The sequence below is a fragment of the Eschrichtius robustus genome, chromosome 15, assembly GCF_028021215.1.
Source record: "Eschrichtius robustus isolate mEscRob2 chromosome 15, mEscRob2.pri, whole genome shotgun sequence".
Taxonomy (NCBI): domain Eukaryota; kingdom Metazoa; phylum Chordata; class Mammalia; order Artiodactyla; family Eschrichtiidae; genus Eschrichtius; species Eschrichtius robustus.
The window spans coordinates 60471812-60491321 of record NC_090838.1 but is presented as its reverse complement, the minus strand read 5'-3'; the positions used below and the strand labels follow the sequence as shown (position 1 = coordinate 60491321).

The following is a 19510-nucleotide window of genomic DNA, read 5'->3' as shown; positions in this document are numbered from 1 at the left end:
TGACAGACAGGCACCTATGGGAGGAGCCCCAGCTGGGCTTATGTATCACACTTCTGGCACTGATAACCTGCAAGAGCTTACTTAGGAACTGTGGAAAGTCACGCCCTGAAAATGACCGAGATGGGGCTCTTTTTGACACTCCCAAACTGGCTTTGCATATGCAGTTATATAAGGCCAGCTTGATAAACATCTTCTCAGAATTCGGACCCTAAGGGAACAAGATCTTCTAGGAGGGACTTGCTTTTCTCTCCCTATGCCTTGAGATGTAAACGTTCTACCAGGACTCTCAGGAACTCTTACCTTACTCTTATCTAAACCATCTCCAATTCCTGAGACTGAGAGGAAAAAAGGTGGAAAAGAGGCCTTTTTAAACTCAGGCAGATAAACTTAACTTACTCCAATTGTTATTTACAAACTAGTGAGTTTATATTGTAATACCTGATTCATGACTAGATTTGAAAATGAAGCTATGAGATCTTTGGTTGTGTCTGTCTATACGTGTGTACGTTATAGATATGATATATCTTTACCTTCAGATGGCTTTACCAAAATTAAATGCCAATTAATGTAAATTAACTCTATTTAATTGGCTTAAATAAAACTAAGCTCTTATGTAAATACTCAGAAATATAAAAGAAACTAACCCAAATGAATTTCAGGTTCACATGATCTGTAAAATATTTAATGTTAAATTAATATTTGGTATCAAAATTAGTTTAAATTTTTTGGTTTAACTGATAACAGATATGTCTGTGGAACCATCAACATTAAGTACTAGGTTTACCAGAAGTCAAATAAGATCTTATAATCTCTGTTAAAAAATTTGCCAGCAAGAAAAAGAACTTGGTTTGATGAAACCAAGTTTCTTTGTCAATTGCATTGTAATTTGATCTTTAACCATACCTTTGTGGTTTTTTTTTGGCTGTGTTGGGTCTTCGTTTCTGTGCGAGGGCTTTCTCTAGTTGTGGGGAGCGGGAGCCACTCTTCATCGCGGTGCACGGGCCTCTCACTGTCGCGGCCTCTCGTTGCGGAGCACAGCCTCCAGATGCACAGGCTCAGTAGTTGTGGCTCACGGGCCCAGTTGCTCCCCGGCATGTGGGATCTTCGCAGACCAGGGCTTGAACCCACGTCCCCTGCATTGGCAGGCAGATTCTCAACCACTGCGCCACCAGGGAAGCCCAAACCATACCTTTTAAAGTCTTTTTATCATTTACGGACAGCTATTGTTGTACTCCGATGCTTTTGAAAAAAAATGCTTCATCTTCAAGAATATTCATAGAAAGAACCTTTTGACAAGTACAGGTTTCTGATATCTTTCAAATCATACCACTAATCTGGGTAAGAAATTAAGGAGTTCTAATGGAAAACCAAATGGCTTCATAAACTGTTAACAGATGATCGAGATCAACAAGGATTCGCTACATAGGACTGAGTGAACTGATGAATAGGGTTATAATTTTTATGGCTTTTTGTCTGAGATATTTTTGGCTTTTAATCTTTGTTTTCCAGTTTTAAGGAAATCTTTCCTCTTAAGCTAATAATGACTTATAGCAACTTGGTAAGTTGTACGTTTTTAAGCAGAATTGAAATATTTATCCTTTCTCTCAACTTAATTACTCCAGAATTTGGAAAGTCTTAGTGAATATTCTTATTTTTAGGCAATATAGTTATTTGTATAAGTTCAATAAGAATCTGTTCTCCTTATAACAGGACATAATTGGAAACATTGGTTATATTACCATGGCTTTGACTGGAATGTTGTATTACAGAATATGATAGAATCAGATACGACCAAATAACTTTAAAGAACTAAGGTGAACTTTATGGAGCTATAAAGCCCCTTGGAAAACAACCTGGTACCCTGCTTTCAGTGTTCTCAGCAGCCTTACCAGGTAAATAAAGAAGTCCACCTGCTGGCTGGTGCAGGAATCTCAAGATATTTTGGGGACCTTGAGAAGAGAGGAATTCACCCAAATCTATAGATACCACAGGCAGAATCTGATAGCAAGCCCTTGATGTGGCTTGCCCACCCTTGACAGGCCTTTTAAAAGTTTAACCTGAGATTCCTTATGAAAACTTCCAGCAAAGCCAATTTAAAGAGCCTATATAATCAATTACACTTATGTAAATAATTAAGATAAGTTTATTGAAGCCAGGCTTATTTTGCAAACAAATTACTCTTAATTTGGCTATATTTGGTGGAAATGAGGATAATTTTAGAGAGAAAAATTACTTGTGGATATTAAATTCTAGTGCTGTTCGTGCCTTTGGGGTTTTATACTTACTACCTAAGACTCACTTCCTGAAGGGCTCCTCATTACTATGTTATATTATTGTAAAGTTTAATTAAATTTTTAAAGGACATTCTAAGTTTCTTTCTGAAGCTTATCCCAGTAGTCTGTCTTTGGGCAAAGATCAGGTGCCCCATGACCTGCAACCAGGCAGATTATGCATACTGGGAAAGACATTATTTAAAGGGCCATCTCCAACCTAGATAGAAAGACCCTTACCAGGTACACTTGACTAGCTCATACACAGTAAAGCTAAAGGAAATTGACTTTTGGATTCTTATTTCCCACTTTAGAAGGGCCCTGCACGGGGCTGGTCTGTAGAGAAGACTGCTGACCTCAACTCACTTTAAAACAGTACTCAAATAGAAGAGAAACTACACCCACACGAGGACAAGAAGACAATGACATCAGAAGTAGACAGCTATCTTGAGATGCTGGACCTGACTTATATGATTATTTATAGTGTTTTATTGATTTCGTGGACTTTTGCATATATCAATTTTTTTCTATCATGGGCACAAAGCCTAAGTAGGGTTTAAAATTAATTCAATTGTTGGCTTTACAGTCAATAATCTATGACTGATTCTTCCAGGTGTACCTTGGTGGATTTCTTCTCTCCAAGGCTCTAACTGGATGGCCCTTAGAAATTTTATTTTAGAAGAAAGATACGCTAGGACTGTGCCAGCTACCACTGATATCACTAAGTGGGACCCTCTTATTCAGCCAATTAATGACATTTGTTCAGAACCTGACTATAAATACTCCTTTTCACTAGATATTAAATATATTACTTAGGGCTTCCCTGATGGCACAGTGGCTGGGGGTCCGCCTGCCAATGCAGAGGACACGAATTTGAGCCCTGGTCCGGGAAGATCCCACATGCCGCGGAGCAGCTAAGCCCGTGAGCCACAACTACTGAGCCCGCGTGCCACAACTACTGAGGCCCATGCTCCTGGAGCCTGTGCTCCGCAGTGGGAGAGGCCACCGCAATGAGAAGCCCGTGCACCACAACGAGGAGTGGCCCCTGCTCCCCGCAACTAGAGAAAAACCCGTGCGCAACAACGAAGACCCAATGCAGCCAAAAATATAATAAAAATAAAATTAATTAATTTAAAAAGAGATAACGGATATAAATTTATATATATATATATATATATATATATGTTACTTAGCTCCTACCAGGATCCACTGGATTTATCAAACAATTTTATGGCCTTGGCTCTCCCCAGGTTGGTTAGGAAGATGCACAATTGGTTTTACTCATGCGCAAGGTCACCTAGAGGTAGCCTTTGAAACTGTCCCTGCCAATCTGCCTTTAATATGAACACACTGGGATCAATCAGTCTTCCATTGGTATGATCGTTTGGCCACAATATTTATCCCTTCACTTGGAATAGAAGATGTCATTATTTACAGAGGCTTTAACAAAATTCACCCAGCAAGCCTTAAATGATAGTAACCAAGCCATTAGCTTGCTCAGTTTAGAGGTTTCCACGATGAGAAAAGAGGTCCTATAAAATCACATGGCCCTAGATATTTTAACTGCTCCCCAAGAGTCTTCTAATATAACCCATATTGTGACACATATGAAAACGCAAATTTCCACTCTAAATGATCTTCTTCCCAGTTTAGGTGAAACACTAGGAAAAAGGTTTGGTTTGGGGGGGGTCCTGCTTTAAATCTTTACTAATGGCATTCTTACTCCTGTTGGTAATTTTGATTACAGTTTGTGTAACTTATAAAGTGATGGTTTCTTGTATTTTGTGCTATGTATCACCAACTTCTACTAATATAATATCTAAACTGCTTGAAACTATTGATTACATCTATAGTTCTCTATAAAATAATGAACATGCACAATGCACATGCAATGTAAAATTGTCATAAGTCCTATTGGGCAACTTGGAATTCACTGTCAGTCCTTGACAGACATTACACCAGTACAATCCCCCTAAAAGGAAAGAAAGAACCAGGCTTTTAGAACTGGGAATGGAGGGACATGACAGACCCAGGGCAGGTAAGCAACCACAGGTGGCATCAAGGGACCAAATATTTGATCACCTAATGCTTTCTATCAAAACATTAATGATCAAAAGTGAGAATTGATGAAATAAAACTATTTTTAAGGCAGGACAAAAAAAATTTAAACATAAAACTTTCTCTCTGCTCATTTGGGCCAATACTCCTTTTTAGTGTGCACAGTGCTTCTACAATTATACATAAACCAGATCTCCTTAAAAGACACAGGAATGCCTGCTTGATGGTAAAGAGCAATTCTTCCTGGCACCAGAAAGGTAATTCCTTAGGATATAACATGAGGGATCAGACATAACATGAGGGATGAGGCAGCATTGAACATGGGGGTGTTTTATTTCTTTTCCTTCTCAACTAAAGAGGGTTTTCATTTCCAGCTCAAGTGTATTTTATTTTATTTTATTTTATTTTATTTATTGCTATTATTTTTTGGCTGCAGCACACAGCTTGCAGGATCTTAGTTCCCCGACCAGGGATTGGACACAGCCTGGGCAGTGAAAGTACCGAGTTCTAACCACTGGACCGCCAGGGAATCCCCACTTTCCTTTCTTAATCTTTAATCAAGATGACTCACTACTTGCCTTGTACATGCAGATCTGGACTATGTAAACTGTCAATACATCATTTGATATATAACTCTTTGTCTTCAAAATGTATATAACTGTGCATTTTCTCTCTTTTTTTTTTTTTTTCAAAGTACAAACATCCCAGCAACAGCACATGGTAAGCTGTTGCTGAGGGCATAGGTTTTTGTTTTTTTTTTTTTTAAATTTATTTATTTATGGCTGTGTTGGGTCTTCGTTTCTGTGTGAGGGCTTTCTCTAGTTGCGGCAAGTGGGGGCCACTATTCATCGCGGTGCGCGGGCCTCTCACTATCGAGGCGTCTCTTGTTGCGGAGCCCAGGCTCCAGACGCGCAGGCTCAGTAATTTTGGCTCATGGGCCTAGTCACTCCGCGGCATGTGGGATCTTCCCAGGCCAGGGCTCGAACCTGTGTCCCCTGCATTGGCAGGCAGATTCTCAACCAATGCGCCACCAGAGAAGCCCCGAGCATTGGTCTTTATTGGAGGAGGGGTACAGGCAGGGCATGAGGAAGGTTCCCCCATTCTAAGAGGATGGGAACAGTCCTGGCTGCCCCACAGCGGGTTGTTGGGGGGGTCTCTGGCCAGGCCACAGTCCACATGGGAAGACACCAATCAGTCACAAAGTCATGGGAATGCCACACAAGCCTGGCTGTAGGCCCAGGCACCATACAGGCGCCCGGGGCAGGTCCCCTGCACATTCATTGTTAAACTATACAGGATGAGGCTGTACATGAGTTAATTACAAAAGAGTCATATTTACAAAAATCTGTACACACATTTGAAAAACTCACAAAATTGTCATCTATGTATCTCAAGTTGCTAAATGAAAATAATTAAAAATGGAATAAAATTATACATTTCTTTTCTCAGTTCTTTTCAAAAGGATTAATATTTTTAAAGCACATATGCTACTTTCCTTAGCAAATTCCACGAAGAGACTGAGCAGCCCAGCCCTCCTTGAGCCCCAGAGGACTTGAGCTATGAATGGGCCTGGCCAGGGGACACTGCCCAGAGTTGGGGAAGGGGAGCCAAGCCCACAGTGCAGAGCAGAATGCTGAAACACAAAAAAGGAGGACGATGTCTCTGGCTGCAACTCTGGCATTAAACGGAAGAGGCAAACAGGATGGAAACATGCAGCCCTGCCAACCAGGTTGGGGCAGAGTAGGAGAACAGGCGGCCTTGAAGCCTCGCTGCAAGAGAGGTGGGAACCAGGCCTGGGCACGTACCTTGATGGGAGAAAGTTGTGTTTCAACCAGCTGGGTGTGCCTACTGGGCCTGGCAGGGAGTGTATGCATGAAAGAAACAGGGAAGGGCAGGTGGGCCGCCTTGGCCACAGCCAGCTCATCCAGTAACTAAAGTGGATGTAGTACAAAAGTTGCAACCAAGTACTATGGACATGCTACCTGCTTGCCTTAAGGGTCATGTGGCAATGTTGGGCCAAAGGCAGGACCTTGTCCTTGTCCTGGGTGCCTGGGTCCTCAGCCACAGAAAGAGCCCCAAGTTTTCCCAATGTGTGTGGGTCAGGGGAGACAGACCACTCTCCCCTTACATGTTAGCCGAGAGCTCCTGGGTCCAGGTATCAAGGCTCAGAGTTTGTGCTTCTCTTTGCAGTCTGTGTCCCCTGTAGGCACCAGCAGGCTGAGAATGGACAGAGGAATATCTGGGCCTCTCACCCCATGACAGAGCACCCAGCCTGAGCTCCAACTCAAAATATCACAACAGCCCTTCCACACTGACAAGGTGTCCAAGAAAACCCACAGGGTGGCCTGCTGAATAGGATGCGATGCACAGTTCCATGGGGCAGAGGGGCATGGGTGGTGCTGATCCTAGGGGAGCTCCGTGGTCCTCAGGTGTGCACCAGGCCTGGGAGGGCCATAAATGATCACTGAGGCAACGTGGTTGTTCTGCATGACCTCAAAGATCACCCGCTGAAGACCAAAGCAGAATGTGGAGCCAAAGGGGTTGGTGTTGTCTGGGGAGGAGGACCTGTGCAGGGCAACAGGCTTCGCCACAGGATGGCCCAGAAGCTCTTGGATGTTGCCCCCCCCTTGCTGTAGGTCATGCATGTTTCTGTCTGACCATCTGTGTTTTCTCTCTTTACAGTTAGTGGGATCTTGAACTCACAGTGGTGATAAATGTTAAAATTATAATGTCCAGGGTAATTGGCGTGTGGGACAAAGTTCTTCACTTTGAGTATATTCGCGTCAAAGAGGATGTCCACTCCAAGAGTGAAGTAGTTAAAAAAGTAGTCATTGCACTTGGATGGAACTTGCTTATCAGGAGAAGGAGAATGAATCTTCATTTTGTCTTCTGACTTGTAGAAGACCTTGTGTGGAGAGCTAAGCATGCTAAGAACATCTTGGCAGGAATTGCCAAAATACACTAAGAATTCAAATACCCACATCTTGGCATCTGCTAATACGCTGGGTCCGCAACCTGTGGCAAGTAGGCGAAATCATAAACCTGAGGGTCCAGTTCCATCTCAAAGAACATCTATACTCTCAGCACACACATTGCCCAGGAAACAGCTCAGGGGCATCATGGGAACCTTGGTATCCTGTAGGCTGTTTCCACTGTAGATGTACATTCGTTTCACAATTGCTTCTTGGGTTGTCTGGAGAGAAGCCAGACCATGGGCAAAACTGGGTTCGTACTTGGGAGCCTCGGTCCATGAATCTAGCTGAAAAGAGAAAGACAGTCTTCTGAAGTTGAGGTGGAAGAGCTGCTCAGTGGAGTTGTACACTCCAGGATGGGTTGCACCGAAAAACTGGTCTATCTGCTCAGTGGTGGGAGCTATGGCTTGAGAATTGAAATGCACACCACAATATTTTAACTTTACTTTAGTCAAGTCATATATTTCAATCACCTTAAGTCTCTGATGGTTTGATCCCATCCTGAGCCAGGTTAGAGATGAGGTGATGGCTTAGAGGAGACCAGTGCAAATTCCCATTGCTCGTTTCCCAGAGGACGCTGAGGCACCATCTCCACACCCAGCATTGGTTTGGTTCGCTGATCCGGCGGCCTCCCTGCCGCAGGGCAGACAGACCGGAGCTCACCTGACCGGCAGCAGCCTCGGGCGGCCCTGTGCGTTAACTTCTAATGGGCAGAAAAGTCTTCAGAGCTCTCTGAAAGACTGTCTCCCGGTCTATAATCCTCAGGTTGGCTCAAATAAAATTCTCTATTTCTTTCTTAGATTGACTATTAATCAAATTTTTCATGGACAATATAATGTCCAGAATAGACAAATCTGTAGAGACAGAAGATTAGTGGCTTGTGGCGAGGGGTGGAATGGGGAACAGGAAGTGACTTCTAATTGGTAAGTGTTTCATTTTTTTGGGGGTGAAAAATGTTCTAAAATTGATTATAGAGATGGTTGCACATCTCTGTGATTACACTAAAAAAACCACTGAACTGTACGTTCTATCTTTATACATTTTTTTCCTTTTTTTTTTTTTTTTTGCTTTTTGGCTGCCAGCTTGGGGGATTTCAATTCCGCGACCAGGGGTTGAACCCAGGCTGTGGTAATGGAAGCCCGGAATCCTAACCATTAGGCAACCAGGGAACTCCCAAACTGTATATTTTAAATGGAAGAAATGTATGTTATGTGAATTACATCTCAAAAAGTTGTTTTAAAATACTATCCACTATTAACATTTGTCTTATTCATCCCCAAAAGACTAATATTAGATATCTTTGAATAAAATCCCAAGAATGTGCACCAGATTCTAAAGACAATTCTAAAAATGGTTATCCAAAAGTATCGAAGTCTAAAGGAACTAGTCCAAAGAAAACACCACATTTTGGGGCATGTACATTTTCCAATGTTTAAAAACTTTTACATAACTTATAATATGCAATACAAAATACATAATGAGTATACTGAAGTACATTTCAGAGCCCTAATTTTTCTGCTTCCCTGGAAGAGGGCTGAAATTTGTATATATTCTGAGTCAGTTGGTTTTAGAATTCTTGGGACCTATTTGCATTAAATAACTATTTCTTAAATATTTTCCAGTATACATTGAATATACCAAGGAAATTCAAATATAAAGAAAAATTCCGCTAAGATCTAGAAATACATTCCAGGCTCTCAAAAATTTGGTTAACACCAAGAAGACAAATTCTTTTAACATCTTTATTGGAGTATAATTGCTTTACAATGGTGTGTTACTTTCTGCTTTATAATAAAGTGAATCAGCTATACATATACATATATCCCCATATCTCTTCCCTCTTGCTTCTCCCTCTCTCCCGCCCTCCCTATCCTACTCCTCTAGGTGGTCACAAAACACCGAGCTGATCTCCCTGTGCTATGCGACTGCTTCCCACTAGCTATCGGTTTTACATTTGGTAGTGTATATATGAAGAAGACAAATTCTTAATGAAACTTTTTGTTTTTTGGCCGCGCTGTGTGGCTTGCGGGTTTTATTTCCCTGATCAGGGATGGGACCCAAGCCCCCTGCAGTGGAAGCACCGAGTCCCGCCACTGCACCTCCAGGGAAGTCCCTTGAAACTCTTTTAAGTTAAAAAAAAAAAATTTTTTTTTATGAGATTTTTTCCGTACAGAAAAAGCAGGAACATCCATTCAACTGTATCGGAATGAGAGAAAAGAAATCATTTCTTATATGAAAAGTAACAGATTATATGGACTCTCAATTAACTTTTATTTTTAAATAAATAAACAAATCTTCCGGGAATAAACGTTTGCTTGTACGTAATCCTAAAGCATTTCAGCAACAGCGATTTTCGTGAGCGCCGCTGGTGTAGTGGTATCATGCAAGATTCCCATTCTTGCGACCCGGGTTCGATTCCCGGGCGGCGCAACTAACTTTTGTCCTTCCCTTAAATAATTTTTATAATCTTTCTTCTTCTGGAAACACTACTTTTCATTTCCATGAAGATTTATATTTCACTATAAATTACTGTTGACACATTCGAATCTGGAGGTGGAATTCAAAAAAGTTTACTCAAGTCATGAACTAGTTAACCTTTACGCCTGCGCAGTCTGAGACATCCCCGAGCGTCGCTGGAAGAGCGGCTGCGCAACGAGTGAATATAAGGACTGAGGTGCAGCCTGGCGGCCAGAAGGTTGAAAGTGCAAGATTCTTCTGCGCTTGCGCGGCCTGGGTCACTTCGCTGGCTGCTCCAAGGCTCCCGGCTCGCCGCCATCTTGTGTTGGGGCTTCATTGTTCGCGCTGGGCCGGGTGGTTTAGTGTAATTGCCGCCGAAGCAGGGGGCGGAGTAACCTCCGGTCGGCCGAGAAACCCCGCTATTTCACAGACATAGCAGCTCGAAAGATTTGTGAGGTAGTAAAGGGTAGAGAGCTGGACCCGGAGGCGCCGCCGCGACAGCAGCAGCCATGGAGGACGAAATGCCTAAGACTCTGTGAGTCTGGGGCAGCGATGAGGGGGGCGGGATGGTGTTGGTCCCGGAGCGAAGCTTCGGCTCTGCGCCTCTCCCCAGCCTATTGTTCCCCGCGGACGCCGCGATATCATGGGTTCCTCTCCTTAGCGCTCACCGGGATGCCTAGGGACCGAGACCCGGGCTGTGAGGGGACGAGATGGACGGAGACGGGGCTCAGCCCTCTAAATTAGTCCCTACACCGTAACTACCCCACAGCGTGGCTTTTGGCCTCGTCCCGGGCCCTCTGTGGTCTTAGGCGTGGAGAAAAGATTTTCATTCAAACCCGTTTTTAGAACTCGGCTAGCCTTTTTGTTCTACGCTTTTCTTCTCTCCCCCCATCCCCCTCTCCCGCTTCTCGATTAACCTCTTTTGATTTTTACGGCCGTCTCCCTTTCATTTTACTTTCATTTTCTCTAGAAACTCTTTCTTTCATTGTCTTTCGTTGATAAGAATTTTTGTCTTGAAAATACTTATACTGATTTTCAGGGACTTAAACTTTATTCTCGCAGTTGCCAACTGGAAAAAAGCCAAATGTTTTTTCTTGAACTTCTCTGTGCCTTTCCTTCTGTGGCACCCCCTCCCCCGATCAGAAAGCCCCAAATCGGACCCCTTAAGGATTTTGAAACTGCTTTTTAAAAATGGAACTCGACCCCGGAGGTATATATCAACTGAGGGGAAGTGGATATAATGCATTTTTGTCGTCGCTTGCTACTTTTCTGATTGACATGTCGTTGAAGGAGCGGGGAGTTTTTAATGAAGCAACAATTGATAAGTACCTTAGCATATTTAGTCACCTCTGAGAATTTTTAGACTTAGTGTTAAGTGATCTTAGTTTGGGATCTTTTCTTTGTCGTGTTGCTCTCCCCGCCCCCTCTCCTTTGTTTTTTTCGAAATATTATCCGCTGAGGTGATCCTGCCTTTGTTGCTTTTCTCGAAAAGAAGAAAAAGCCCGATGAGTTTTTGACGTAGCTTTTTTGTTTTTGTTCTTAGAATACTGGCAGTTTGAGAACTCAAGGCAATAAAAATACACTCTTACGTTTCTTTTTGCAACTCTCTGGATATCACAGTTGTTACGAAGTACAACGTAATCAATTATTTTTTTCGCCACCAAAATAGTTTCAGTTTTGTAATCTATATGAGAAATATAGTCACTTGTTTTCTTAATGAATAGGTAAACTTTTGATAGTTTATCTCATAATGTTAGTTACATTATGTCTCTTTTTAATAGGATGCAGCAATTAGCGCATGACTTTTGTCTTTTGAAAGATTATATCTGTAGATGAATATTCCCTAAAAAATCAGCCCCATAGAGTTTATGGAAACCTTTTTTCCCTCTTGCCTCTTCGCTAGAAGTGTGATAGCCAGCAGCATATTGGATTAAGAACTCATCTTTTATAATGTCTTTAAGATTCTTATTTTGAAATTTTTAATTTCAGAAACTGCTAAAAATAATCTGAGAACTTAACCTTTTTAGTACATTGATTTGGGAGTATCAAATAATGAAGACAACTTAAGCTTTCCCAGGCCAGTCTACAAAAGCAAGCAGTACTAGCTTGGGCACAGGGGACCAACCATTGCAGGAGAATTAATGAAGTTTTATTTATTTATTTTAAATTATTTATTATTTATTTATTGAATACTTACCGTTTGCCATGTGTTCTCTGTTAAGTGCTTTATGAGCTTGTGTAATCCTCATCAGAATTCTGCAGTAAATGGGTCCATTTTACAGCTGAGGAAAAGCTAAGCTTAGAATTTAAGTAACTCATCCCAAGTCATATACCCTTTTGTTCATCATCCTGCAACTCTGCTGTCCTCAACTCTTGACACTTAACATTCATGACTAATTTTGCTTTGTATGCTTTACTAGAACACCCCATCCAAAAATCTTTTCCCCAAAGTAGTCCATGCTTTAACATTTCCTATTATCCCCTCCCTCGCTTCTACCTTTCTCAACCAAAACTCCCATTCTTCCAGTCAGACCAATCTTGATTAAATATGAGTAGGTGCTCATCCCTAATTTTTCCCAGCAATGTTTCTATTTTTAATATAAAATGTTTGTTTGAATAACCTTGGGAGTCAGAGGCTTTTAATATGTTCTTAGCAATGTCTGGTCCATGGTAAGTGATTAATAAATTTGTTTTTAAAACTGGTACAGTTTCAAGCAGTGAATCAAGATTTTACTCATTCTTGAGGGTAAGATACAGTCTGAATTTCAGTATTACCTGTGTACCTGAATGGCTCAGAGGAAGTGCCTTCCTTTGCCACAAATGAGTGTTCAGCAGTGCCTTGTTAGAGACTGCCAGTATTCAATTTCTTGTCAGCAGTACTCTGGAAATGTACAGTTGACCCTTGGACAATGCAAGGGTTAGGAGCTCCAGCCCTCAAGCAGTCAAAAATCCATGTATAACTTTTACAGTCAGACCTCTGCTTCTGTGGATTCAACCAACCGTGGATCATGTAGTACATATTTAGTGAAAAAATTCCATGTGTATAAGTGGATCCACGCAGTTCAAACCCATGTTGTTCAAGGGTCAACCGTATTGTGAGAAGTGGTTTGATTCTGGAAATGTTTTGAAAATAGAGAATTGCCAGTGGTTTGGATGTTGAATATGAGAGTGAAGTCGGCAATAACTTTAATTTGCAAACGCGTAATTATCAGCCATCTAGAATGTTAGTTTGTTGTAAAATATAATTAAAAACGAGAACTGTCCTGAGAGCATGGATATCTTATTAATAAGTCTTCTGGGCATAGTGTTAGATACTTCCGTTCAGACCGGTTTATGTACAGTTGGCCCTCTGTGTCCACTGAACTGGAACCCTCAGATATGGTGGGCCAGTTGTAAGAAACCTGAGCATCCATGGGTTTTGGTAACCATGGGAGGGGGCAGGGCCAGGAACCAATCCCCTGGGAGTACCAAGAGTTGGCTGGCTGTATATGGTCTGATCTCCAAGTGAAGGAGGTGCTAGCTGATAAAATAAGAGGGTTTCAGCTATCACGCAACAGAGTGTCCTTTGTGAAGAGTAGACAGTTGTTAAATAATAGTAAGGTTGGGGCTTCCCTGGTGGCGCAGTGGTTGAGAATCTTGCCTGCCAGTGTAGGGGACACGGGTTTAAGCCCTGGTCTGGGAAGATCCCACATGCCGCGGAGCAACTGGGCCCGTGTGCCACAGTTACTGAGCCTGCGCTCCTGCTCTGGAGCCTGTGCTCCGCAACGAGAGGCCCGCGCACCGCGATGAAGAGTGGCCCCCGCTTGCCGCAACTAGAGAAAACCCTCGCACAGAAACGAAGACCCAACACAGCCATAAATAAATAAATTAATTTAAAAAAAATAGTAAGGTTATGATGCTGGTATATAGTATTTGTATTATATACAACAAGCATTTACTGTCATACATAATTTCTTTTTTTAAATTGAATATAGTTGATGTACAATGTTATATAAGTTACAGGTGTACAGTATAGTGATTCACAATTCTTAAAGGTTATACTCCATTTACAGTTATTTTAGAAAATATTGACTGTATTCCCTGTGACATATAATATACTCTTGTCATAATTTCATAATTAGTAGGAGACATACACCTTTTCCCCCTGAACTAGAGTGACTCAGGCAAAATGGGTTAATTCCCTAGCAAATTGCAAATGTTCAAAAGTAATTCTGAGAGAGTACAGTTACCTCTTTGACAAATATTTATAGAGCACTTAAATATTCCAGGCAGGGTTCTAGATAGTAGATATATAGTATGAATGAAAATAAAAATCTACTCTTACAAAATTTATCATTAGATTAAAATGTATTCATGTTTTTCACTCAGATTTTCAGAGGCCTCATATCAAAGTCTGCATTTTTTTTTTTAAACTCTGCCTTTTTATACAATGATTGTGGCTCATAACAAACCCAATACAGCATTCTGCCTTGTAAATTTTTCTTTGTAGCTTAAATTTTCTAGAGCTGTACTAATCAAAATGAATATTTAAAATGTTTTGGATTCCAATGTTATAACTGTTTGAACTTAATATCAGCTTTTAAAATATATATTAAATTGACATGAAATCCTATCCCAGAACTGTCAAGTTTTCACTAGCATTGATGACTTTTTCCATTGAATTTTCTCAGGAAGCTTTTTTTTAGATTTTTTTATTTTTTATTTTTACTGTACGCGGGATCTTTGCTGTAGCATGTAGATTTCTTAGTTGCAGATGCATGTGGGATCTAGTTCCTCCACCAGGGATTGAACCCAGGGCCCCTGCATTGGGAGCACGGAGTCTTACCCACTGGACCACCAAGGAAGTCCCTCAGGAAGCTTTTTATTTTGAAAAATTTAAAACCTATGGAAAAGTAGCAAAAATAGTATGTTGTAGACTTAGATAACCTTCATGTGGCTTTACCAATTGCTAATAGTTAGCCAAATTCGCTGAACCATTTGAGAAGACATCATGACACTTAGGGGCTAAATACGTCTAAGAATAGGGGCATTCTCTTATGTAACGGCAATATAATTTTCATATTAAGGAGACTACATATTAAGGAGTCAGCATTGTTAACTAATACATAGTTTATACTCATATTTTATCCAGTTGCCCAAGGAGGATGTTTACTTTCCAGTTCTGCACAAGATTGGTACATGATCTCAGAGGTGATATAATAAATATCAACATGGGATACTTCAGTCTATGCTGTTAACAAAAAGTTCATGGAACACATAGAAAGGGATATTTTAACGTTCTTGAATAAAAAGCATCTTGAAAAATTAAAACTACATAAATGTAAGAAATTTACATTTTTGTTTAGTAGTCCAGTTGACATTGTGACAGGGAATCTTGGCTTACAACTGCTCCAGTATCAATTTTTGTATCACTCAGAATTTTCTTAAACGCAAGCTGCAAAAAAATCCAGGCATAAAAGGAATTTGTTTAAAAAGATATCGGACACTCCCAGAGTTTGCAGGAAGGTTATGGAACCTGGCTTAGAAAATGTTCAGGAAAGAGAGACAACTAACTGTCAGGCCTGCAGTCCTAATCAAGCCACAGACCATCCCAGAAAGGATACTACTGCCACACCTACTGAGGACCTGATACTACAGCTTCCACTTTCACTGGGCATGGAACTCTGCGGCTGTTTGCCACCAAAGTGGATTCTCTTCAGCCTCTGCTTCTTTCACCCCTATCTTTGTCTTCTGTGTTCAGGACTGGTATCTGTAATTGAGCTAGCCCAGATCACATGCAAGGGAGACTATATAACCATATTTAGCCTTTTCATCTTCTGAAGAGGAGTCAGGCTTTGCCACAGGGTGAGAATTTCTCTAAAAACAGGAAGATATTTGGCAGCCTAAAAAAAAAAGAAAAATCTGTTACACAGGTAACTTAAATCCATGCTGTTAAGAGGAAATCCTTTCACTTCAGAAACAGAATAGTATGTGACAAAGTATGGGACAACTAAAGAAACATTTTTATATAAAAATGGGAATGAACTACAAGTATATATGTTACTTGTAGTTTATTGTAATGGTGTCGAAGGTTGAGAGCAAGTTGTTGTGTAACTTCCTCTGAAGAGACTTTCTCTAAACAGCTGTGTGTAGAGTTAATTGATAAAGCCTCCTGGAACATATAGTATATAGCAGGCCACATTAAATAAACAAATATAAAGGCCATACAGACCTTAGTGCTTTTTAAAGTATCTTTTATTATTATTATTAGCTATCTTCAAACTACGTAAATCACTTAGAAAATATTTCTGAGAAAATCTTAAAGTTTTGCAAAGAGTAAATGATAGACTCCAGGTTCCCTAAATACTGTTCAACTTGTCACTAGATTATCTACCTTTAGCAAAGCAGATGTTAGAATTAAATTTTCAGAAGAGCCATTTTTTTCATTTAGACATATGCAATCCTTAGGATTTCTTATAGGCACAAGAGTCGGGTAAGAATAGATACAGAAGAGTTGCAGAGATAGTACAGAGTTCTCATTTGACCTTCACCCAGCTTCTCTTAATGTTAACATCTTACTTATATAACCATGATATAGTTATCACAACTAAGAAATTAACATTGGTACAGTACTGTTAACTACAAATTTTATTACCATTTCCCCATGCCACTAATGTCCTTTTTCTATTCCAGGATCTAATCCAAGATACCACATTGTGTTCAGTTGTCATGTCTCTTTCCTGTAATATGTAAGGAGATAACTTTCATTACTGTGGCACTTTTGAAGGGTACTGCTTCTCCACTGTACACTGACTACTATTTTTCTCGACATACTCTGTCAGTTAGAATTGAGTCACTAAGAGTAGCCGACCCTCAAGGAGAGGGAAATTAAGCTTCACTTTAGAGAGGGAGGTGTATCAAAGAATTCTTGCCAGTAGCGATTATTACTAAGGTGTTTTAATGGTGATTTCTCTCATTTCTTCTACATTTATTAATTACAATTCTGTAAGAAAAAGCTATTGCCCCCCCCCAACCCTAATCTAGAATTCAGTCAAGGATTATTCATTGTATTAGGTTGTCAGTGTCTTTTAGGTCCCTCTTAATCAAAAACAGTCTTCCCCTCTTTTTACTTTTTTTTTAGGACAATCTTTTGAAGATAAATAAGTCGCCTTATATAATATCCCACATATGGATTCGTGTAATTGTTTTATATGCCCAATATCCTGTAAACTTAGATCTAAATTTAAGCTTAGCTAGAGTCAATTAGATATTTCTGATTTGAATACTTCATAGATGATGATATATAATTCATATTGTACACACAATGTCTCATTGTTTATCCATAAAATGATTTAAAGTTTGAACACTGGGTCAAAGTGGCCAAAAGCTCTCACTTTTAAGGTGGGTTTTCCGTTTGCAGTTGTTAAGTGATCTATGTGATAACTTAGGCACCCTGCAAATATCCATTTTCTTACCAACCTTTCACCTAATAGTTTTATATCCATTAATGGTTCATGCCTGAGTCAGTTTTTCAGTCGGGCTTACACATTGCTAATTTAATGCTCTCTGTCTACATTTATTGACTAGCATTTTTCTATAAAGGAATTGTTCATTGTTCCTTAAGACTCAGCACTTCTCCCTTTGCCATTTTAACCTATACCTGTGCCTTCACAGTAAGCATTCAATATTCTGTTGAATGGGTAAATGGAAGGAAGGAATTGAATCCACACTTTCTGGCATGTATAGATGTTTATTTTTCTGGGGAGAGAGGCCATACCTTTCATCACATTCCCTGAAGGATTCTTAGCAGAAGAATGAGAAACTACAGTTGTTGGGAGACAACATTCTCTGATTTCAGAAGTAATAAACCTCTAACTCTAACATGTCTGGAGGTAATCTCATTTTAAAATCCCATTTTGAAAATTTATTTATAAACCCTTTAAATAAGAATCATCCCCCTTCCCCCAGAAAAAGTAAGGATCATCCCAGTCATGTGGTCTTATAATACATTGTTTACACTAATTAAATTTGTTAGTCACCACTTCATATTATCTGTTAAAAGTCTCTCCTAGACTCTTTCTACTCCCTTTCTATTATCACTGATCAGTGGAAGGTTTCCCATTGAAAGGTTTCCCATTGAAAGGTTTCTGATTCTTTTGTGAGCGTGTACAACACCTGATAAGTGATTTATCCATGATTTTTCAAAAATATGTTTACTGTGTAAGCCAAAGTATACCTAAATTGGACAGTTTTAGGGAAATCATGGGAATTAAAAATTGAAGAAAATTTAATGTTCTCAGTAATACTGTAGAAGTAGAAATAATTGCAAAGCTTTCCAGGATCGATTGTATAAAATGTTCTACATATTTAATGATTCATTTGAGAGATTTTAAGCATATCTTCCTAAGGTAAGCCTAGAAACTTAGAAACAAGCAACAAGTTTTATTTGTACAACCTTGAATAAAAACACAGACACACACTAGCTTCCCCTCTGCTAACAGTGTCTCATTAATATATTTGCAAGTAACGTATCTTCCATATGTTTTGAAAGAGATTTTGAAGTTTTCACAAACTTTTAAAAAGTTCCCAAATAGTAGATCCCAAATAGTAGATCCCAAAGATCTGCCTATTCCCCATATTCACTCTCCAGTAATCAACTTTAGGAACTGATAAAAAAGAAGCAAATTTAAAATGATGAATTGTTTTTCTTTGTGTTTCAGATATGTCGGTAACCTTTCCCGAGATGTGACAGAAGCTTTAATTCTCCAGCTCTTTAGCCAGATTGGACCTTGTAAAAACTGCAAAATGATTATGGATGTAAGGGTATTTTACTTAGTTAACTTTCTTTTTTTTCTTTTCTTTGAGGTTGTCCATGATACATTATTTAAATCCATTACTTCCAGGAACTCTTAAATTGGTTTATACAGTCTAAATTCATAGGGGTTTTAGTAAATTTGTAATGAATCCGTTTTGGCCACAAAGTTTGTTTTAGTAAGTAAAGAAGAGAATGGTACTAATCATGTCTAAAGCAGATGACAACTGTATGTGGGCTCTCGTTTTAAAGTGTATTGAGGCATCAGAATTGTTTGTTTTATATGTGGTATCAGTTGATTGGCTAAACTAGAAATTCAGTTATTACAATTAAAATGGGAAATTGGGTAAAAAAAATAATAGACTTTGATACTGTGAGAGTGTTTTTAACTTAATTTTGAAGGTCATGATGCAAGTTTTTCTTGTATTGTGGCAGTGCGCATCCATCAGACCTTAATGTATAGAAAAAACATAGAATTCACTCATCTAATTGGTATTATTCCTGAGTCATAATGTGTGTTAAAAGGCACCTTAAAATTCTTTTGATGAGAAAAACAGTGCTAAAGAGAAATCCTTTTATCCCTGGTCTCTCCTACCTTTAAACTTTTGGTTTTCTTTTCTCCAGGAAAGTAAATCATATGTGTCTGTATCTACTACTTTCTCTTCTATTGTATTTCAATTTAACTTTTTTTTACTTGGTATTTTTAAAAATAATTATTTAGCCAGTTGGCTTTGGTTTGTTGTCTCAGATTTTAAAATGTCAAACCTTTCTCCTGGGATTTCCCTGGTGGTCCAGTGGTTAAGACTCTGCCTTCCAATGCCAGTTCGATCCCTGGTCAGGGAATTAAGATCTCATCTGGCACAGGGTGCAGCCAAAAACCAAAAAAAAAAACTTTCTCCTAATGTGGTAGGGTCACCTACATATAATATAGATGGATTCAACAGATGTTTTTTGTCCTTTAC

General features: G+C 39.7%; 1 protein-coding gene, 1 non-coding gene and 1 pseudogene across 9 annotated transcripts in view; 2 read left to right on the top strand and 1 right to left on the bottom strand.

Annotated features, from left to right (window-relative positions):
• Positions 1-6733: 6733 nt before the first annotated feature.
• On the bottom strand, positions 6734-7904 carry LOC137778151 (phagosome assembly factor 1 pseudogene; annotated as a pseudogene).
• A 1755-nt stretch (positions 7905-9659) lies between these two features.
• TRNAG-CCC (transfer RNA glycine (anticodon CCC)) lies at positions 9660-9730 on the top strand. Its single transcript has one exon. It is a non-coding gene; the product is annotated as a tRNA-Gly (tRNA).
• Positions 9731-9993: 263 nt separating this feature from the next.
• Positions 9994-19510, top strand: part of TIA1 (TIA1 cytotoxic granule associated RNA binding protein) — a 29448-nt gene continuing 19931 nt past the window's right edge. For all 8 annotated transcript variants that reach the window (XM_068564079.1, XM_068564078.1, XM_068564075.1 and 5 more), the window contains exons 1-2: positions 9994-10292; positions 18457-18553. In XM_068564079.1, the coding sequence (XP_068420180.1) occupies positions 10267-10292; positions 18457-18553 (123 nt within the window). In that variant the 5' untranslated portion in view covers positions 9994-10266. The remainder of the gene's footprint in view (positions 10293-18456; positions 18554-19510) is intronic.